The sequence below is a fragment of the Rhyacophila brunnea genome, unplaced genomic scaffold (assembly GCF_057557595.1).
Source record: "Rhyacophila brunnea isolate RB1 unplaced genomic scaffold, BYU_Rbru_1.0 scaffold_21, whole genome shotgun sequence".
NCBI lineage: Eukaryota > Metazoa > Arthropoda > Insecta > Trichoptera > Rhyacophilidae > Rhyacophila > Rhyacophila brunnea.
The window spans coordinates 22884828-22909407 of record NW_028232871.1 but is presented as its reverse complement, the minus strand read 5'-3'; the positions used below and the strand labels follow the sequence as shown (position 1 = coordinate 22909407).

The 24580-nt window shown below is 34.5% G+C and overlaps 1 protein-coding gene across 1 annotated transcript in view; it reads left to right on the top strand.

The window, feature by feature from the left end:
- The window catches only part of Hers (Histone gene-specific Epigenetic Repressor in late S phase), a 543873-nt gene that overhangs the window by 64726 nt on the left and 454567 nt on the right, over positions 1 to 24580 (top strand). The window contains exon 2 of the mRNA XM_085949050.1: positions 1202 to 4480. Coding sequence (XP_085805176.1) covers positions 1265 to 4480 — 3216 coding nt within the window. The 5' untranslated portion in view covers positions 1202 to 1264. The remainder of the gene's footprint in view (positions 1 to 1201; positions 4481 to 24580) is intronic.

Genomic DNA, 24580 nt, shown 5'->3' with positions numbered 1-24580 from the left:
GGTACTTAAAATAATCGGTGTTTGAAATAAGGTTTCGTAGAAATGCTAAATCCTCGTGGATATATGTAGGTATGTCATTTTTTGTTGCATTTATCGGCCTAAGTGTTTAAGATAATACAGGACGTAGGTATGTATAGTATACATTTTATAACTTTGCACTTTTTATTATTATACGGATACGCCTATTTGCCTGATTACCTCGGATAAAATTAGATTAAATTTTAATGATATTCACTAATTGTAGTGATATACCTATGTAGTAATAAATAAATAGATAATATATGTATAAATGTATATTTTCAGATTATATTACATAATTTTCATCCTAGAACCGGAGTGCAACGTTATGAAGCATATATACTGTACTTAATAATTTTGCATGAAATTTGAGACTTAAAATGAAACGGGATGTCGTTCTAAGTCTGTCTAATGGCGGCACTTTTCTTAGGAGGGACGGCACTGGCAATAACAGAGAGCCCGTGGTTCGATTCCCAGCAGGAGTTATTAAACGTTTTTTTAAGAATTAACGTGCAATTTATCCCACAGTGATCCCGCGACTGGCATGAATTATACGTTGTTTTTTCGATGTGTGTGTGGTCCGGAGTAAGAACTTAATGCGTTGGCCGAATGGCTAACCAGTCCTCGAAAAACTCTGTTAATATACCTTTATTGTTATTATTTATTAACAAGAGACTGTAAGAGATCAAAATACCTATATTTTGCCACTACATATTATGCGATAATGCTCCGCCAGAGAAAAATATTCAGAAAAATGTCTGCAAAGAAAGATGCACTGACCATTTATACTTATTTAAAATAATGACTGCATATTTATCAAATTACAACCCGTAAAAACAAAAATAACAGGTATATCTTTAAAAAGCCCTTCCTCGGACAGGTGTTTCTTTATAAACCCTTTTAGGCGCGTGCTTCATTATAGGGTCAATTATTTATAGTCAAATATTACGACCCTATTTTTTTGACCTGGTCATCCAGCAAATAAAATATGTTGACTCAATTCATTACTGTGTTAAAAGTTGTAAAAGCTGTCACAAATCATTATCTTGGTTATCCTTTTTAAAATATAAATTGTATGTTTAATTCTGTTCAACTGCACATTGATTATGGCTCAATAATATTTGTTTCCATGTTATATTCTTACCTATTGCGTGTAATAATTTGTTTGTATTTTTTGTTGCAGTGTTTTTCGATGCGCTTCACATCGAAACGTCGGTTTATGAAGTAGCAGGTCGTGAAGAGAAGAATGGGGCCCCAGGCGGGGCACGTCCTTACGCGGCAGAGCCGCCGAGGAGCCCCCGCCGGTCCTAAGGGGTTAGGGAAACGAAAGGCAGAAACGTCCGCGGCGAAAAAGCGCAAAATACTCATCAAGAAAGTGGTCAGGAGATCGCCAACGGGTGAAATAACAGCAGTCAAGGCTGTCATGAAAAGGGTGGTAAAAGTAGAAAGTAAAATCATTTCAAAACCACCATGTTCTTCTAAAAGCCTTACCAAATCTACAGAAGTGACGACGTTACCAAAGAAAGATACTCCGGCTGAACGGAAACCGATTAAAAAATCTACACCTATTAAAACAAAGCTGACGACGCCGAAAAAGGTTATTAAAAAGTTGTCGGAGAAATCTCAAGATGTACATACTATTAAGAAAATAAAGGGCGTCCTTCTTAAAAAGGGCTCAAATTTAAAAGCTAAGACTGTCAATACCGACCAGAAAAATGCCTTGACCAAAGTGAGCAACGTTGAAAAAGATAAAAAGCCTTCTCTTACTAAATCATCTGTTTCTCCTACATCCAAATTTATCCACCCGGAGAAAGTAGTCGCAAAAGAGCCAAGTGCCGCCAATAAATCGATTTCGTCCAAAAAATCGAGCGAGTCAACTGACACGTCTGGCCAAGGAAAGAATTTGAAATCTGATAGATCTAGATCACCTGAAAAGAAAAAGCGTGCCGGAGTTCTGAGAAGTTCTTCTGCACCACTAATGCCAACTTCTGGGAGTGATAGTTCAACAGACGATGATCCTAAATCAACAGAGGTACAACGTCTGTCAAAATTATCTTCAGAGGATGTCTCAGCTCCACTATCTGCGACTACTAAAACGACTGTCACTAAAAAAGCCAGGGTGGATGTAACAAAATCTGTCCAGCCTCAGAAGCAACTTAAGGATACAGGTATAAAAGCTGTCAACGACAAAATTTCATTAAAGACTGATGTTAACGATACGAAAATCAAACCAAGTAATTTTGTAGAGAATCTCAAGAAATCCGATGAGGCTAAAGATATGGGAATTTCTATGAAATCCTCCTTTTTAGACAGTAGACTTGTATCTCCGTTAGGGAGAAAAAAACTCGTCGGCAAAGTCAAACCTATAGCGAGGGTCAAAGGCACTGTAATAGAAAAGGCGAAAGTTGAAACTGAAAAACGAAAGTTGGCCACGTCACCGTCAAAAAGTATCGACGACAAGGGTGTTCCAGATAAGGACTTAACAATTGCCGATAAAAGTAAAGTTGAATTGGAAAAGAAGAAGATGCCTTGCGTTTCTTCTAAGCAATCTGATGAACCGAAGAAGGCGTTAGTTGAGAAAGATGTGAAAACATTGAAGTCAGTGAAAAAAATAGAAGATGATAAAGTCACTTCGAGTGCTGGTAATTCTAAAAACATAATGGTCGTCCAGCCAGATGTATCATCTGCGATCATCGTAATCAATCCAACGCCCAAAGAATCCGACATATCTAAGATTCCGGGCAAACCAAAAAACAGCGTCACTGTGAAAACAAATAAGAAATTCTCTGTCAACCGAGCTAAACTTATATCAAAGGGGTCGAAAAACATTTTACCCGGAGGACGTCCTATAATAAAGAAAAAAATCTTTAGTGTGAAGAAGCAACTTAATAAAAAGATGACAGCTAGTGTAAAATCTACAATTGCTGACGATAAAGACATTGATGAAGCAGAAATAATAACGTACAGCTTTCCTAAAGAAAGTAGTTCGGATTCTAACGATAGCGTTAATAAAGCTAAAAGCAAGATTAGTGTAGAAGATAAAAGTGCAATATTGAAAAATAAGAAGATGAGTAAAACTATACCAAAGAAGAAATTAGACGAAAAGGATCAAATTAGCGATGAACTCGCCACGCAATTATTGAAAATCAAAGATGAACTAGACGAAAGTTTTAATGCTTCATCCAAAAGTAGTCCATTAAATACAGAAGAAAAGGTTATACCAAAGCTTCAAAAGCAAAGTAAAAGTAAAAATTCTTCTCCAGTGCGCGATAAACTTTCTAAAGGTAAGAGTAATGTTGACTCACCAAATACGTCTAAAACTACCAAAGAATCCGATGACTCGATTAAAAAATCATCCGTAGAATCAAATCCTTGCGAATCAGTGGAAGAAGTGAAGATTGACAGTGATGAAGAAATAAAGTTCTCTTTTCCTGCTGTAAAACCTGATGACAAAAAGAGAAACTCTTCTCCAAGTGATAAGAAAACAAATCTGCCGTCTACGTCGACTAAGCCGGTAAATAAATTCATAACAATACCTACGGACGACAGTAAACGAAGAAAGAAGTTGTTAGGATTTTGGACTGGGCCAAAACGGCATCGAGAGGCATCACTAAATGCTCTCGCTAAAGTCCAATGTATGTACGAAAATGAGAGCAGAACACATCTAGAACTAGGACTAATGAGAACAGTTGACAGAGGACCTCCAAAATGGAAAGATACTGTGAAGAAAAAATACATCAAAACTGAGAAGAGAGACTCCGCATCTTCTGAGTCCGAGTATGAAAGGAAGATTAAACTGGAGATGACTAGCTCAGAAGATGAATCAAGTCCACCAGTTCCTAGGACATTGAGATGCCAACCGGGAAGCAGGGGATCTGGAAAGTATTGGGAGATGAAGATATCTTCAAGTGAAGATAGTGAAGCAGAGCATAAGAGAGTTTACGTTGAAAAGAAGAAAATTGTCCCAAAGCCAAAAGTTCATGTTAAAAGTGAACCCAAAAGTGATGTAGTGAAACCTCCAAAGGAACCCAGTGCTGTCAAAAAGAGACGGAACCGTACAGAAGTTGTCATGGATTTACGTGATATGGTGGTCAAGAAACGTATGGCCAGCTTAAACGCTACAGCCATATTGGCAGCCAGCTACGAAAAAAGGTCTCCCAAGTCCAGCAGGGATGAGACAACGTCAGATTCTAGCGAGCAAGATGAGTCGTCTTCAAAAAATTACAAGCCCCCCGTTGGCAGCGATCGGGGGGACGCTTCGGCCAAAAAAGAACTGGCCCTTAGAGCCGTTGAGGCAAAGGCTGCGAATAAGGCGAAGGTGGTAGTCAATCAGGAGGCTGACGTTACGATTACTGGCGTTTACTCCACTCACCGGGAGGGGTACTGCACTGTCTCTGGAATGCAGTATTTCATATCTGCTACGAGCCACACCCAGACCACTGCTACGGCTGCTGCTGAAAAGGTAAATAATAATATTTTATTTATATTTTAATCTAGGTACCTTTGTTAAATGTTATTTAAAAATACACCTACGAATACTTGGATACACATAGTTAATAGCTCCACGTTGTCCATCCATCTTTTGTACGTCGTTGGTCAATAGTTATTCTGTCATCTGGTTCCCAGTATGTCAGTTGTGCTGCCCAACAATATCAAAGATGATATTGGTATAACTATAGTAGGCCAAAGAAAATATCACAAACGTACAATAATGACTCTTATTACAGTGTATGTATAGTTAATTTATATGTATTTATTTGTTTACGAAATAATGAAACATGTATGAGTTGACCCATCATGTCCAGGATCATTTATATTTATACTTTATGAGGACCCTTTTATTTTTCAAATTCTGCGTCCATTAGTAAGTCAATGCTTATCATATAATTTCAATTTCAATTTATTTCAATTTCAATTTATTTATTTTTACATATTGTGGACATTACAAATTATAAGTTTAAGACGTTCACAACATGACATTTAGAAACAAAGAAATATTATTAAAACAGTTTTATGTACATAACACAAGAGATAGATCAGTATTAAGTTATTCTACAGTATAAATGTGTAAATACAAAAAATATTAAGTATATAGGTACAAAGAAGTACACTGGATGAGTTAAGCAGACCCTATTTTAAGAATTTAAAAAATAACGTCCACCTAAATTCACCCTCACGTAAGTGGAATATATCAATATCCGAAGCGATTTCATTAAACATGGTTATTGCCCTCCCAATTGACATTGCTAATGGCAGGTTAGTTCTGCACCGTGGGAGAACAAACAACGGATGCCCTCGATTCCTAAGGTAATTATCAGAGACACACTAGCCAACACCACCAAGAATGGCAGAGTTCACATTTACGCCGCATATAAGTCTGAAAAAATATGTAGCTAAATAAAGATCCCTTCTAAATTTTAAGCTACAGTATGTAAGCATCCCTAAGAGAAAATCAGTCGGATAGAGCCACGGATAATATCCATACAGCCGAAAGTAAAGGAGTCTTAAAAATTTCTTTTGGACTCTCTCCACCATAAGGCCGTACTTCAACTGATGCGGGGCCCAAACGACAGACCCACTCTCAAGTCTGCTTCTAACTAAGGATTTATAGAGAATTTTTAGTACCGTAACATCCGAAAAGACCCGGGAAGTACGCAAGACAACGCCCAACATCTTTAGCGCCTTTTTACAAATGGTATCTATATGACCACTAAACGTCAGTTTACCGTCAAACGTAATTCCAAGATCTCTTACAGATGATATTCGCGAGAGAACTCTGCCATGCATCGAGTACTGGAAAGACAATACTCGTGAGGCTTTAGTAAACGATAAAACATTGCATTTATCTATATTGAAGTCCAGTTTGTTACGCCTACCCCAATCTAATATATTATCTATATCAAGATGGAGTTGACGACAATCGTCCAAGGTGACAACTTCCATGAAGAGTTTCAAGTCGTCAGCAAACAACAAAAACATAGCATTTTTAATTACCAATGCTACCTATGTCATTTATGAAAATCGTGAACTATAATAATATAACCGCCACATCTCCACTCGATAACGTTTTTCTTTAACACATTTGACTACACCGTATATATAGTAAATTGCACAAAAATCGTTTGCCCATGTAGAATAATAATATGGCCGAAAACATTTGTTTCTTCGACAAGCATTTCGCCGAACGGCTATTTTTTGTACGAATTTTGTATAATTAGTTTGAATTAGAATGTGTACTTATTTGCAATTGATTCTTGAAGAAATATTTTTATGAAAGGTTATTTAGTCATATTATGCCATTTAATAATGGCCCATTTTGTAAAATGACATACCTCGTAAGTAGGGAATTCAATCCCGAGCCAAAATTGGATCCCGGGATTTCGGGATTACAATTTGACAATCCCGGGATTGGCATTTTTTTCCATAGTTGATATAAAATTTTTATATATACAAATAACATTGATAAAATCCGTCAAAAATAAATCTAGTAATATTAAATTTATACTATTTAAAACATTTTTTGGTCATATTGTGGTACGTTCGATCTTGGAAATGGATAGGTTTAACGGAGGAAATAATATTGTACTTAATATAAATAATAAATTTGAAAGTCAAACAGTTTTATTTATTTATGAAAAGATAACAAATAAAATACAATTTAAAATAAAAAGAAGACAGCTTAGGTGTAAATGGCTGAAACGTTTAACTTAATGTTTTTTGATTTATTTATTCTATTTCTCAAATTCACTTTCCGGAAACCTTTTTACATTAACCTGCATCGTACATATTATGTGGAATGTTTAATTTATGTTCAACTATTTTCATTTATAAAATTTCGTAAAATCAATATTGTGTTTAGTGCTTACATATATTATATGATATTGCTGTTTCTGATAGTAAAGACTTAATGAATGGGTTCGCGAGATTTAAAATATTAAAGTAAAAAATGGTGTATGGCCTTTCCGCTTCATAAATCTAATCAGTCAGCCAAATATGAAATTGCCGTATGAGATCATGATGGAATTACTTTGTTAAAAGTGCGAATCATTTTTTTCTCCAATCTTTCTCATTTTTATTAATTTATGTGAAAAAATAAAATGAATTGGCAACTTACACGTGGGTAATAAATCAAACTTCATTCAAACTCAGTTTATTTATAATGTAGTTATTTGTTATTAAAAGTATTTTTTCTGTTATATTTTCCTTTTTATTTTATTTTCCACAAAAATTGATTAAAAAAAACCAATCCAGAAAGTTTCGGAATTATGTTTATCAATCTCGGGATTTATAGGTATCGAAAATAGTTCGGGATCACGGGATTGGAATCCCTACTCGTAAGTCATGTCCATACAACAGAAAAAAACGCAAACCTCGTAAGTAAATACGATTTTTAGTAAGTTTTATTTATTTGTTTATTTTAAAATCACATTGAACATGAAATTTAATCGGTTTTTGCTGTCTCCTAAAAAAATGTTTTGGACATACGAGGTTTACAAAATAGAACGACAATGTAACCTTATTGGTTTATTACACTACATCTTATGTGACTAAGATTACGTCTTCTTCGATAATTAATGTCAGCAGCTCACTCTGGTCACTAACTTACTCCTCATTGACAATAATTTTACATGCCGTCGGTCACGGGCGAACCGGTTTGCCCGAACTGGTTTTTCAATCAGAGCGATGCGAAAATATAGCGATCGGCCCTCTGGACCCGAACCGTCCGGCTCCGTGGGGCAATTAATATTGTCAACTCCAATTACTACACGCGTGACGGAGCTTCGACACTGATCTGGCGAATAATAAATTTGTTCAATTTAATATCTTAATTTATTAGTGTTTCATTAATTTTTATTTTACAACGTTTTTATTATCTCGTATTCTTATTTGTCCGGTGGTTGTTTGCCCGGTACAAATCTTGCAATCGATTATTAAGGCCATACCTCAGTTGAGACACGGTCTAAAAAGATCGTCGCTAGGCGATGCGCGGATTGCGGGTCGCGGGTGCAAATGAGGCATGTCAAACCAAATATAATTTGTCTTATAAACCCAACATGTGTCCATTTAATGTTCTGTTTATTGTTTTATCAGTAACAATAATAATATATTCATTGGCATGTTTTCTTTTTAAAGTAAATGGGTAACGTTTTAAGTCATCTTTACACGATTTAAGAATTATTACGGCCGTCGCCATCACGAAGCAAAATGACGTATTTCCAGCTCTACATTCTCTCTCTGAATGTGAGCGAGTGCAAAATTTCGTCGCGCCTATGGTTGAAAATTATTTGCCGTTTCACTGATGAATCACCTTAACTAACTTCCCGACTAGCTAGAGTCTAGACATTTGAAACTTTTAGAATATCAGAACACGATGCCAATGCATTTTTTAATACTTTTAGCCATCTTTAAGTAGAATTAAATTCATTTTCAGTCAATTCTGTTTTGTATGAAAAGTTATTTCGGAAGAAATCCGTAATCCAATCCACTATTATTGGTTGCTAGGTATGGGGTCCTAGCAACTTAATTATTAATATTATATACGTGCGTTACTATGGAAATCAATATGACATGTCAAAGTGACATTTCAGTATTATTTCTATCTAGTAGGTACAATTTTTTTTGATCGTTTAAGCTAGTCAATTCAAGTTTACATGATTCAACAGAAAATTTAAAAACGTTGTATATAAAAAAAATCTTTTTATCTTGTAATTATATTATTACTATTATATAAAACATTCGTAGAAACCCCTTTATTATTAGCAAATATATTATGTTTTATCCATATAAGTATCAAGTGAATAGATGGAAATGCAAGGCGTAGACCACGATTTTAAAGCCTGGTTCTGTTTGTGACTTAATGACGATCAGGCAGTAGTGAAGGGTGGAAGTAGGCTGTTAAGATCCGTCATTAATAGTGCAAACTTTGTTAGTTATACGTATTTGTTTTTATTGAACTAAGACTACAGTTTACAGATGGTGTTAGTTAGTTTTTGTAAATGGATTACAAACCATGATAGTTTTTGTATACATTGGGCGATACGACAAATTTGTGCACACTTTTTCATTCATACTTATTGGTTTTCGTTGGATTAAGAATAAGCACATATTACACATCATATTGTTGGTTCATTTTTTTTTAAATTCATTAAGCCCTGCCTAAACCAACCACATTATAATAGGTAAACAATATCTATTGCCATTTCATTCCAGCAAAAGAAATTGCGTATTTCAAAAAAATACTACCTTATTCTTAGGTCAATCATTATTATAAAACAATCATTATTCGTAGAATGTTTATCACATGTGAATGGTCAAAAACATAGCTTATAATCAGTATCTTTAGAATTATCTTCAAATGTGTTAATTGTACCCATTTTTTTGAATAACAAAATGCCTAATTCTTGTCAAATTTGGGATCACAGAGATTGAATATATTTTTTATCGTAAATGTTTCACTATATAATGTTAACAACAATTTTACTAATGGTTTTATAAATGCGTTTAAAAATTAATAAATCTAAACACCACCGCACATCGATGTACTGAAATGTGATTATATTTCAAAACATTAGATCGAGAAGAATACTATTTTATGTAAAAAAAATACTTTATGCAGTCATCAAAATGTTTAAAATAAATATAAAGGATAATAAAGCTACAAAATTATATAAATAGATTATCTACAACGTTTAAGTTAAGAAATGTCCAGGCTTATGCTCTGAAAATACCATAAAATCTTCATTTTGACCTACGTGGTGCATGTGGGTCCTTAGGTATATCTAACAAGTGTGCTTTCTCCACAGCCTTCCTCTTTCCAAAGTCGCCCCTCGCCACTACTGTTTATACGTTTACATATTGATATTAATTAATAATAATTATAAAATATTATATTCTCTTAAGTGTTTAATAATATATTCTTTCAACATCACGTACCTACTTACCAACATACCGGATATTTTTCGTCTGTTACATTTCCACAAATTTCAAGCGTGAGGGAAAACTTATGTGCGTATTAAATTTTCCAAATGGTGTTCGCTTACCTTTTACATAATAAGTCCACCCAATTATTTATAGCCGGAGTATTTGGAATATGAGAGGCCTATCCATGATTTGAAGGGGTTCGCGTTTCTTCTGAGGTGACTTGAAAACTACCCCCATAAGCGAGCCTTACGCGCAGCCCCTTTTGTATGGCGGATAATGTCTTCCTAAGCGGCCATAAATGGGGGTTTTAGGGGTAAAGATCCCATTCGGGCGGGCCCCGAATTAATAAATAATAATGTTTTATAATCCCGGCTATTTGCACGTCTAAGAAATAAGCAATCTGGAATGCATAATGTTGGTTAATCGTTCCATCTTAACTTGCCCTTGTATCGAGCTGTATTATTGCAAATTATTACTCTTCCATTTCCTATTAAGCTATAAACGTCTTCGTTATTGAGGGTCGTAAAATCACTCTAAGTCAGTGATGTTCAACAGTGCGCTTATAAATTAAACTTAATTTTATTTCATTTGTTCACTGCATTGATATATCTACCTTATTTTCATCAGGAGCAAGCAAAAATGGAATGGCGGGTAATTTTTTTCCCCAATGAAACTTACGTAACTTATTGTTATACAGAGAATATGTATTACATATGCTTAAGTATAATTTGACAAATAAATATAATTTCTATTTTTTTTTAACAATTCCTATTCAATGACACTTTATAATTCGCTACCTGAAAGCAACAGTGAGATAAAATTAAAAAGTCGCTGATTGCTGAAATATAATAAAAAAAATGCCGCTGTTGCGTTTATTATTTGTCGTCCTTTATTATTTATTAATTGTCTTTGCCTTTATTAATTGTCCTGAAACTTCAAAGTAACAGTGGGATAACTTAAATAACTCCCTGTTAATAATGGAATACAAAAAAAATCCTACCATTATCATAATATATTATAAACCGCAGAAAAAAACAATATAAAAACATAGTTACCTATTTCATTTGTATGACTCAAATATTAAAGTTCAATCAACTCGAAATTAGTATTTTTGACTTATAACACTGTTGCTTTCAGGCAGCGAAATAGAAATTTGTAACTAAGTATCTGTTGTTTATTATTAAAAAATAAATTTAAAAAAATTACATTTTAATTAATAGATCTGTATTTCGATTTTATTATGTTCATTGTTGAAAATAATGGTTCGCCTAAATAAGTTTAACGAAAGCTTGGTTTTATCTTCTTTCCACCACATTTTAAGTAGGTATTTTTTTTCGTTTTACCAGATCATATTTTATTAGTAATATGTAGGTATAATATTTTAAATTCATTAAGTCTGCATTGCTGGTTTCGTTTTAACGAAGCACCAAATGTATGCAGCTTTAAACATGTAGTAAATAATTAAGTTGCTAGTTCAACCATACATGTATGATACATTTAACACTCTCGTTACTGTAAAGTCACTTAAGGTTACCCAGCCCATTAAACTGCAAATATTTTAGTTAATATTTCTTTATCTTGATATTTCGGCTATTCCGAGAATCATTAATAATATTATATCTAATTAAAATATTATTATTTTAAAAACCGATAGCATTATCCATTAAATACAATAATTGACAGGATATTCGTCAGATTACATTTACTTGTCATGAAATTATAAATGCATATTGCATACAGAGCATCGCATTCCATTATGAGCAAAAGAGATATATTATCTAAAAGTATAGTATGCGACAAAGAGCGACATACTTAATTATGAGAAAGAGATATGAAAATAAGGCGTATAGATAGTATGACTTGTTGGCTGTAATAATGTATAGAAATACTCGTATAATTGTAAGTAATTAAGTTTTGATGCTTTTTTGATAATTTTATAGATGAAACAAATATAAAATAATGATAATGAAACCTTATTAGACCTATTTATATAGCCAAATGATTCATTTATCTTTTACCTACTGTAATATTGTCAATCTCATACGGTAGCCCAACGTGACATCACCGGAACGGACGGAATTTATTAGCATCGTAAAGTCAAGGTTAATATAACGACAGAAATGCAATTATATTATTTAAACAAAAGTTAACCATCTTAGTATTAGTCACAGTTCTACTCTGTGTCGCTTAAATTTAGGACATTGTATCACTATGTGTGCAATATCCTCCTGAAAATCACACTCATCACAGAACTGCAAACTCGTATCTCCCTAAGAGGACATCAAATCTTTTGTACAAATATAAATGTTGTTAAGTAAATAAATTGAAATAATACATTTTTCAATTATATCAATGAATCAAAATTAATAACGTCAAATACTTGATTAAAGATGATAATGGTGTGTAGTAATAATGTCATAACTAACATATTCCAAAAATCGAATTTTGAGATATTCGCAAAAAACCACCTGAGAACTGTTTTTTGTAATTAGAAGAAAAGTATTGAACTCCATTGAATATTAATAAGTGAGTGGATTTATATTGTTTTTAAAAATATATATAATACTCATAAGGCTGCAGATACACAGCACACTATGATAAATAAAGCTCACCGTTTGGTTAGGTTAGGTTATTATTCATTGGAAAATGAGAGTTATGATACCAACAGTCAACTTTGTCGACGATTTTCACATGGTTTAAAGTGATTTTTGATAGCCAACTATTTTTTATATGAATCAATGCCTTTAAAATCACTTCGTATATTTAACTCGAAAATTACAAGATTGCAAAATGTGAGTTATTCAATTCAATTCAATTTATTCATTTTTTAGTTATGATGACTCAAGCTACCAAGTCATAAGTCTGGGGCCTTATGTTCTAACTTGTGACATTAAGTCACCCGACGACATGACGTAATTGTGACGTAAGCCAATACACGGTCGAGGCAAGCCGCCCAACGCACACAGCTCAAACATGCTGGAACACCTATTTGTGTACGGGGACAATGGATAACGCCAGTGTTTGAGCAGCGTTAATTTCTCGAATGCTATTATCACTCCGGTAGTACGTCACAATGATGTCATATGACGTCATGTCGACCAGGCGACTGGGACTCGCAAGTTCTAACATAAGGTCCCTGCTGACTATTACATATTTTATTAAATAGCATTTTACAAAAGAATGTCAACTAAACTCGAACAATTTTCTTTATTACATTGTCCAATAATATAACTGATTAAATATTAACGTGAGCCTCATAATAATTTATCATAAAGCTCGACTCGCAATAGCTTATTGTATGACGCAGACAGAGGAGTTGATCGACGCTTTACCGAGAACACTTTGCGCTCACGTTTTATTACTGGCGATGGACCATCGTATCCGTCTGATCGATTCTTGGAATCAAATATGAAAGCTTCATTGGAAGATTATTCCGTAATAATATTATGTTCAATTTAACCTTTATTATGTAAGTAACTTTACTGGAAAACGGATTTAAATATTGACTTAGAAATTTGTTAAATCGAACGTAGAGATTGGCAGACTCCATTTACAGTTAAGTCGTCACACGAATTGCAATTATCTATGTCGTATTAGCTATAGTATCGTATAGCTAAGCTATTCGCCCGATTTCTTCTTAAGGGCAAGGAAAGTTTAATTTCAACTAAGTGTTCTATATAAATATGCGCTGTGAAGCGAGTCACTAAAATGCGACACGTCTTGTGGTTTGGCGACGGAGCTCGTGTTTTTATCGAAGTATTGTGATAGTCATGGTCCCCCATGATCTCCACATCCTGAAGCGGACCTCCAGGACAGGATCTTTGGCGGCCCTCCATACATATCGCTAGGGTTAAAGGCAATGTGACGCTCTACAGAACTGTTTACCAAATGATGTTCCAGGTAAAATTAAGGGTATTCAGTGTATTTTTAGCGATTTTTCGTGTGTTTGAATAAATTCACTTGAATTATGAAATTATCGAACATCGACATATACCTAATAACCAAATTTGCATCACACGATCAAATTTTATTTATGTATTGTCCTAATATTGAAGCTTGATTTGATATAAATAAAAAGGATTTCAAGTTATACACATTTATATGTTTTATAAAAATCGATGTTTTTTAAAATAGATATAAAAAATATTAAAACTATGAATTAGTCAAAAATCTCTTAGGTGATGCTTAGAAAATTTAATAAATTAAATTTTAATAATAAATATGACCATAAAATATATGTAATAATAGGGTGCGGTCCGATTTAACAAATTCACATTTTATTACATTTTTCAGAATTGTAAGTTTATCTTTGACTTAAAATAAAAAATATTTTTCTTTTTGATGTTTTCAGATACATATTTATTCATTAATACAGTTGAAATTGTAAATTATCAAAAAAATATCTCAAATTGCAAGCTTCGTATTTTTCCGCTAGGTGCCTCTTTAAAAAAGGCTCATTGAAGACTTCGCCTTAAGGGCAGTGTTTCCCAAATGCGTACCGCGGAGCATTATTCAAATAAATCCACTCAAGTTATTGAGTTATCGGCACTAGCATCATAATATGAAGCACTGACCGCTACTCCCTTTTGTGGTATCCAAGTAACATGCTATCCCTCGCCATAATGATATTTACGTACTCCCATATTTGTTGATATATATATTTTCACCTCATTCGAACCGTATCATACTGATGGGTCATTGGTTCGCAATCCGTGATGCAGACGTTAGCCACTCATTCGACTGATTAACAGTGCAACTGTGACGCAGATAGCGCAACTTGCTGTTTTTGCCGTAGCAAGGAGCTTGTTTTTAGCTTTCGTTTCATTTCGATTTCCATGTAACGAACTTACACTTTATAATAGTTTCACTACAAAAATAATATATATGTTTCATTGCCAGTCATAAATAACCAAGTATTCAGTTTGCTAATATGAATCGTTTCTCTCGTTATGTGAAAGCTTTCCGTGAAAATATTACATAAACAAGTTAATCATATTAGTTGCATAAATAAAATATTATTTTTCCACGATATTCTCGTCTCTATGAAATTATTCAAGTGTCGTTGCATTTTTACTTTGAATAGGGGGAGGGTATAATCGAAATAATAACAGGATAGCAGAAGTTTTCCACGGTAATCCAAACAATGTATGCATTGCACTTATTCGACACAACGAAATTACAGGGCAACGCTGTCATGCAATTTGTTACCGCTGCGAATTCATGTGACCCTAATACAATTCTTATTTTTGTTTGCCTTCAAAATTGTTATGTAATTTTCCTAATGGGGCGAAGGTTTCATTAGGCTGGCAACACAAAAGTAAGGTACACGAGGTGAAGACAAAAAATCTTTTAAAGGCTGTACTTTATTTGATATTAAAAGAAAAATGTCATAGATTCTTGTATTATTTTTCCATAATAAAGAATCTAACATTCTTTAAACCTTGTATTTTTTTAAAATATGTTTTCAAAAAGAAGAATTTAACATTCTTAAATCTTGTGTATTGTCAAACAAGAACTTATTTTCCACCTGTTAAAAATATGATCTAACAAGCCCCTCCTTTGCAGTTAATTAATTGCGCTTCCGTTTCAAATGAGGAACGCCCCTGAAGTTATCATTACATTTTACGTTTCCGTGGTGTATGGATCTATCAATTTACGTAATTTGATGCTTTTTACAATAAATATATATATAAGTATATAAAACGATCAGGAGTGATGTCAAAATTAATATTAGTAAACTTTTGGTTTATTGCGAAGAAGAAAAGGGGTCGCATCTAAAATGAGAGCCGATACATTATTTAAACACGCGTTGCCGCCATTCAATTCATTTATTTTATATATTGTGGACATTACAAATTATAAGTTTCAGACGTTCACAACATGACATTTAGAAACAACGAAATATTATTAAAACAATATTAGGTACATAATAAAAGAGATAGATCAGTATTAAGTTATTCTACAGTATAAATGTGTAAATACAAAAAAAAATATATAGGAACAAGGAAGTACACCGGATGAGTTAAGCAGACCCTATTTTAATAATTTATAAAATAACGTCCACCTATACTCATCCTCACGTAGATGGAATATATCAACCATGTCAGCCATGACATGTACGTCACTGATAAGTCTTCTATATGCGACTACAGTGATTTCCGGTTATCGACGAGATCTTGTTTTCGGACAGTAGGTTCATTCAGTATTGAATAATAAAATAATATTATTCAGAAGTCATGAATAAATTTGACAACAACCCCAATACCATCTATCATAAATGTGTAACATGAACCACAAAACGCTGCGCGCGACTCCCGCTCGCCTGTCAACCCTTCCTTCGTAGAAAAACTCAACGACAGGCGGCGGTAATGGGCGCGCAGACTAAGTCGTGTTAGTAATATGACACCTCGTTTAATTACAAAGACGACCGCTTCACATTGACGAAGTTTAATATATTATATTATGTACTCCGATATACCTACAAGCACTGCTTTTTGTGGGTAGGTTTCGTGGATTCTAATTCTCAGTGGACGATGTTTATGTTAAATTAAAGAGTTTTGGTGTAAGTATTTGTCTGTTTAAAATAGTTGAAAATAAAGTAATAAGATAGTAAGTAAGTAAGTAGGTACCTACATAACGAATTTGCAGATTTTTAGAAACTAAAAACGAAAGGACGCGGAAAGTCTGTCTAAACGGGGTACTTTGCTTATGGACGTCATTGCATATCAGTGTTGCCATCTTTTTCTATGCTGATTATAGGACAAGGGCATACAAATTATAGTATTTCTGAAAAATAAATAGTAGAGGAACATTTTTCGTCTTGAATCCTTTAAAATTATAGTATTTTGGTATATTGCGTAGAATTATAGTATTTTACATTTTTCGCGGAATTAAAATTATAATATTGTACTATAATTATAGTACGGTTGGCATCACTGCTTGTTCAAGTACATGTTAGAATTCAGTTTCTCGCAGTCGGTAGGCTGGTATAATATGCCATATACCAGGGTTGGCCAACCCTCTTACATACGCGTGCCAAAATTTTCCAAATATTATTTTTCGACTGTGACGTGCCGAGTAGTTTTTCATGGAGAAAAAAATAGTTTTTAAGAATTCTATTTAAAAAAAAAACTATGATGTATAGATATCATTCACAGAACGTAGCATACGTATGGGTTTATTACTTTTTAATTACGCCATACATTTTGGTCCACCAATTTGTCTGCCAGAATTACTACTACACGCTCCGGCAAGTTTTTGTTCCTTATTTGGTACAGCTATTTTTGTGGGTAAAATTGAAATTGTTTGTTACTGTATTACTTAGTTTGGTTCTTTACGCATAAATTGACACCAGAATTGCTCTGATCAGATGGGGCAGTCTCTCGCTACAATGGTCTCAAGCATAGTAAAGCGATCAAAAGTAGAGGTTCACGGCGCGGCTTCTCCCGCCGCCTGATGAGGTTAGTGCGATAATATTGTAAGTGACGCATAAAGCTTAAGTGGGCTCGCACATCAGAACTAGCCGCATGCGTCTTTCGACGAATTCGTCGATGTGACGTCATCGTAAACCAAGAAACAAACGTTATCAAATGGAGCTTCGCAGATTGGCCGGTGCAACTGCAACTCTGCGACCCTGCGACATTCGTCTAGTTGCATTGGCCAAAGCCTGCATGTCGATGTCCGGCCAATATCGACTCCGCGCATGCACACAGCTGCATAATCGGTCATTTCTCTCCAGACTGTCGCCGCGTTTGGCAGAGCTAGAGCTAGCAGCGCTTGGCAGATGTGCGAGGTTGTGATCATGCAACATTCGCCGGCAGTCTCCGAGGTTTTGATATTTATGACCGTCAGGCACACAAGGCGAGTTGTGATGTGCGAGCCGGCTAAGAACCGACATATACAATTATATATTTACATTAAACGTAATGCTTATTCTTGAATAGTATTTGCCAGCTATTTTTTATACACCCACGGTGGCCGCGTGGCTTAAGCGTTGGACTATCACGCCGTGGGTCCCGGGTTCAAATCCCGGGTCTGGCAAGTATACATTGTTTTTCAATTCTGTCAGGATATGGACCTAATGGGTTGAGCAAGTGGCTGACATCCATTTCTCGTAAAAAACAAAATCTGTTAATGTAAACCCCTACTATGTAAAGGCCCATACGATCCTATTAGGATCGGACATGGTCGAAAAAAAAATTATACAATGCGATCTGTCGTTCATTATTATTACCTACAGGTATATTTTTTCTCTTCAAAATAAAACATTCGCGTGCCATAGATTCGCCACCACTACCATATACTATAATGGTGATGTAAAAACTGCCCCTAATTCGTTTTTAAATGTATGTCAGTTGTACTCGTTTAAGCATTAGCATTTTATATTATTAATATTTGTTTTTATTAAATGATATAATATCATACTACAGTATGTAAATAATTTACGAGTATCAAGTAGATAATTATTATTCAGATATTATGGTTCGTTTAAATAATTATTTCGTGAGAATTAGGGTCGTATAATTTTCAAGAGGCGGGACTGGCGAGGAAGGTGAATGTTTGTGGAAAATTGAATGCACGGAAAAGCGCATTTTTCCAAATATTAAGGCTGCGATATACCTACCTTTAAGGCGTCTTAAAGATTTTCGCCGAGAAAATTGGTCTACAGCCCCTTACGTTCGTTAGGGAAATCCCTAAGGCTAATCTGTTGACGTCAACAAGGTAAATTATCTGCAAAATCCCCATCTGTGTTGAGATAGATGCATTAATTTAATAACTTATTATAAATTATTGTGATTTACAACGGTGCGGTAATTTATAGAGTTATGCAGATAGATGATTGCCTAATGAAAATATCTACACCATTTTGAAAAACTTCAGACACATACCTAGAAATGGTGCTACATCTCGGTGTAGTTTGATGTACCCAGCATTGCCAACGTAGCGTTTTTCTTGCCAGGTCTTTCTTGCCATTTTTGAATATGTTTGTGAAATACCGCAAACGGCTACAAATTTTCCATGGAAAAGCTAGAATTTTGCACGAGATTATCAATATGTTATTACATACAATATTAATGTATGTGTTTACTTTACTTGCTGTGGATGGTTCTGAACGTTCTAAATTTTATCATCTTGGGGAATGCTTATGAGCAGGTGCGCCCACAGGAAAATGGTTTTTTATAAGGACCGAAGATCCTAGATAATCTGTAGATTTTGTTGGGAAAACATTCACATTCTCTTATGTTGTGAACAATCACTCTTCTCGGTCCATAGTTCTTCGCTGTCACGCACATCCACCGAACTTTATGAGTTCGTCTATCTAGCGGGTTTAGGGCGTTCCTGTGGGAGTTTAGTGCCCCTTGGGTACCACTGTATGACAGGATTTGTCCGGCGGGTTTCGACTCGCAGAGCGACGTGTCCAGTCCATTACCATTCCATCTGCTTAGCGACCTATATCACATCGCATACTCTTGTCTGCTTCCTTATCATTTGGATTATTTTGTGATCTTTACGCGTTATGCAAAACATGCACATTTCCATGCCACGTTACTCGTAATTTTTGGATTTCTCTTACATTACGAGTCCATGTTTCACATGCATACGTGAGCGTTGGTAGCAGACATTGGTTGAACACGTAACGCTTAAAACACAATGAGAGGACACTGTTTAAGATACTATTAAGTACCTACTTACGATAAAATTCCTAAAATTAAACAAAACACAAAAATAATAATTATTGTCAGTCATTTCATTATTACCAAGGCCATTTCATATAATTCGTGGATGAATTCATCCACGAAAATAATTGTCACAAGTCCTATATAAATATTTTTAAACCTACTCGTCTGTTTTACATACACAATTCAAACTTTGCTCTCGTGTCCCACAAGAACGCGTATCACTAAATTAAAATTCGTTTATTTTACATACTATAATGAACATGACAAATTACAAATTCGCGTTCACGACATGACATAAATAACAAATAAATATCAGTGTTATCAATATTTAAATAAAAATATAGGTTAATATTAGTAAAAAAAAGTACACGGAAGTACAGTCCCCTATCTTAGAAATTTTAAAATAACTTCCACCGATACTCACCTCATGTAAATGGAATATATCAATATTCCAAGCGATTCGATTAAACACCGATGTTGTTATTACCTATGGCAGGTTAGTTCTGCACCTTGGGAGAACAAACAACAGATGCCCCAATGTCTAAGATAATTATCAGGGACCCGCAAGTTGATACTACCAAACCAAGAATGGCAGAGTTTCCATTTATAACGCGCATAATAAATGATTATCATAGGTTCTCTATCCCTGACGTATGTCACGTTCATACATGGCGATTTTTGTCGTTCAAGTGTATGTTGAATGTCAATTGAAAGTTAATTGATAAGTGGGAACCATATTTTAACAAAGTTGATTCTTGTCAGTTGAATTGAATGGAGTTGGAGTCTTCATAAGTTGCCTAGAGTAACCGAGATTATAACAACACGCATTGGAACGCCGAATTTGTTTCTTTCGGTTGTATGTTTTTATACAGTTCGCTGTATCGGAAAGAAATGGCCGTATAGGCCGTATAGCACTGGGATAAAAAAATAGTGGGTCATTTCACAGTGAAGTAAGTTATATGTTACAAAATCATGTAGATACATGCCACGCTTGTTTGCAGACAGCAATGTTACACATTTATTAGATTCAATAAGAATAATAATTTGACATTGATTGGTATCAAATATCCGATACTTATGCTGTCATTATTAGGTATGACTTGTTAATTATTAGTACCTACTTGCTAACCTACTTTTGGATCATTCAGAATTCTACTTGTCCTTATTTCTAATTTCCTTACTTACATATTATTTTATCTTGTATTCCGGTGGGTTTTATTACGTATTTTTTTGACACGTATTTTAATCTATCAAATACGTGTCAAAGAATTAATAATAATTAATAAATATATTAAAAAAATAATAAATTATAATTAATGCTATATGACCGGCTTTTTGTTTCCGATACAACAGCCCAAAGTGAACTGTCACACGGCGAACTACATACGTATACTTTTCCGGACACGGTTTGTTTAACTTTGATTACGATCATCGGTTCAACGCAAATCGATACGTGGGAACATTCTATTCGATTTCTTGTTCAGCATTCAACAGACAGTTGAACGACAAAAATCGCCACGTCAGAAGGCGACATTAGATTAGTAAAATTTTGAATATTGAATTTTATGTCGAAACGCCTTTCTTGTCAAATAAGAAAAGCCTTATATTTTAAAACAGTGTTTTTTTTTTATGTTTTATGTTTATAAACGTAACGCGATGTCCTTGTGTTTGTTTATGGTTATTTTTACCCGCGCAGTGAGCGCTAAATCAATTGACATTCCGCGCGGGGTATAATTAGCGAGTCACGATCGACATTAATAATACAGTTTTCCGAAACAACATTTTGCCAGTCGGCGGGCGGCGTGATGGAAATCCTAATTTCTTCATTATCTATAGAAATTCTAATAATATCCCAAGCCACAAATCTGGAGAATTTCAATGCTATCGATAAACAAAAACCGATCGCCGTTTTCCAATCTATCTAAATAATATTATTCATAATATTATTTGCTTACTGCAAATTATAAGTTTTGAGTTAATCGTATTTGAGGATTCAATCCAAATATAATATACGAAGTTAGTACCCATATTATGGCCCCCACATCCTGAAGCCCCTACATATCGCCAAGGTTTATGGCCAGTGTGATGCTCTACATTGGCGTTTCCCAAATTCTACTCATGAATTTATTATCATTTCAATTGCATCGTACAACCACATATTTTTAAATCTCAATAATGTTGCAATAATGTTGAAGATTTTTTTTACTATTAAAAGCAAATTTGGTATGTATGTTTATCTGTCTTAGCTGGTCGATCCGCCACGCCCCCTCCGCCCTTGTAGGGGCCATGACCTACATACCTAAGTTTATGTTACGCCCAATGGAAAATGCTTTGTGAGCGAAAAATACAGTCACAGCTTGGTGTGAATGGTTCTGAACGTCCTAAATTTTATCATATAGTGGAATACTTATTAGCAGGTGCGCACACAGGAAAATGGTTTCGGAGCGTCCATTTTGAAAAATAGCCATAATATTTTTCATCAAAATCTAGCAGGTGCCATTGATTTCCACATTTACCCTGACCGCGTAATAACACACATTTGCACGTACATTCCCTATACCCAGACACTTGTGAAAAACACCTGGCCTGTAGGTACAACCACACACTGTCGCATCCGAAAGTGGTCATCGAATAGGCGTGGCTTAACGGTCATAATCATTATCTTTGGTATCCGTTTGTGGTGCCCGCGTTGTCTTTTTTTTAGACATGCTAAATCGGTATATTAAAGCAGACTTTGGATGGCCCAGATAGTCGCACCAATTTATGAGTGCCTTGAGTGGCCACATGCCGTGCGTGTAATATAATGCCGAGATGAGTGGGGTTAATCCGTTGAGAAGAGTGTTCGACAGTTAATTCATCCGCATCACGATCCTCAATCATGAGATCCTGGCTTAGACAAAGAAGAAGTAATATTCCATTAACTTAAATAATTTGTATTTTTTCTATTCCTGGGGGGTCTGGATCCGAACCCTCCCTCCTTGTGTGCACGCCTGCTTATTAGACTACAACACAATGTGTGCAAATGAGATGCTGTAGAGCAGTGTTTCTCAACCGGTAGTCCGCAGAGATTTTCTGGTGGTCTGCGAATTTTCGGAGTCCAAATGCCTATGCTAAAAATTCCAATAAAATCTTCAAACCCGTGCACCTGTGTTTATGCATTGTATTTTTGTTCTTAAAATACTAATACACATATATTAATGGTTTTCCATGATGCAATTAACCCTGATCGGACGTTATTATACGTTACTATATAAATAATATTTTTACTTTTGCGTTATCGGTCTACAAAACCTTTCTCCTATTTTCAGTGATCCGCAGGTGTAAAAAGGTTGAGAAGTACTAAGTACAGTGTAGGTTATACACCAGTTGCTCTCAAGAGAAATTAACTGTGGCCGGCACAATTAACATTGAGAGTTCTATGGAAACGTCTGGTGGCTGCACCAAGTTTCCTTTTTGTTGTGATTGGAAAAATTAAAGCTAAATTTTATTTACATACTAAGAAAATGGATCAATTTATTAATAGACAAGTCCATTTAATAAAAGACATTTGAACATTTTAGTAGGTACATATCTATTTATTTAAAAATAATTCAAATGGAAATTCCTCCATAGTCCTTTTTTCCAATGCGAGCCGCATGGTTGCTTCTAAGTTTATATCTGTCAACTGGCTGCAATATTTGTTTTTTATGAAGTGCATTACCTTGAATGATCTTTCACAGTATACAGTAGTAGGAAAATCGACAATATTAATAAAGCAATTGTTGCCAATTCTTTGAATTGACTTTAATCTCAGAAACGGACTATTTCACACATGATCTCATAAAAACAGGTTATGGATAATTTGAGCGTAGAAAGGAATTTAAGACAAGTCATGTGTATTTATTCAACCAATTTCATAATTTTATAAATATTTTTTTGAAATATTATTCTGTAAATCGCTGGTGGCCGCATGCTGCCACCAGGTCCGCACATGAGAACCGCTGTTATAGACCAAACATGCCCAATGCGTCGATCGCGGGATGGATTTTCGCTGCACCTCCGCGCTATAATATGTTCATAGGAATTGACTCTTAATTATGTAAAACGCGTGTAGGTCTCCGAGCAATAATACGAAAGGAGAGAGGATATTGTCCGGCAATATGAAGCCGTTTTCTTACCGTATTACGCCAAGTAGAAAGTTTATTTTATTTTTATTAAATTATTTATGAAACGTTATACCAGTATCTTGCTTCTCAGTACGGCTACTACATTTAAACACAACATAGTAAGCTAACTATAATCTTTTATACTAAATTAACTAATAATATTATTAATCATTTTGTATTTCGCACAAAAAAACTATACATTACACCTACGCGTACTCCCGGTTTTGCCGTAAGCACATCAGTTCAACCAATATTTAACGACTTAATATCTAGCTTCTCCAAGTTGTTAATTCTTATGTCTTCTATCTTGCTCTAACCTAACGCATATTGCGGAAATTATACCCGTGCCGAATGATTTCTTCGGGACTTATGGTCAGTTTTGTTTATAGAGAATCAATATTGTGAGAAAACCAAAATTAGATTTGATAAAAAAACGTTTCTGTACATTAGAGAAATCTTTAAACCAAATTTTAATAATAAGCATGACCATAAAATTAGTATGGAATAATGAGTTCAACGAATTCACATTTTATAACGTTTTTTTTTTTTTTTAAATTGTAAGTTTATCTTTGTCAATAACTAAAAACATATTTTTCTTTTTATTAATTAGAACACTTTAAAATGTATATTAAAAAAAAATCTCAAATTGCAAGCTTCCTATTTTTCCTCTAGGTGCCTCTGGTAAGTGGAGTATTCACCTTAACTACTTGCCCAGTTATTACCAATCCTGACACCATCTATGTACGTAATTAGTAATGTAATATGAATTACCTACCTTGCACAGATGGTATCTTTATATTAACAGAATTTTAATAC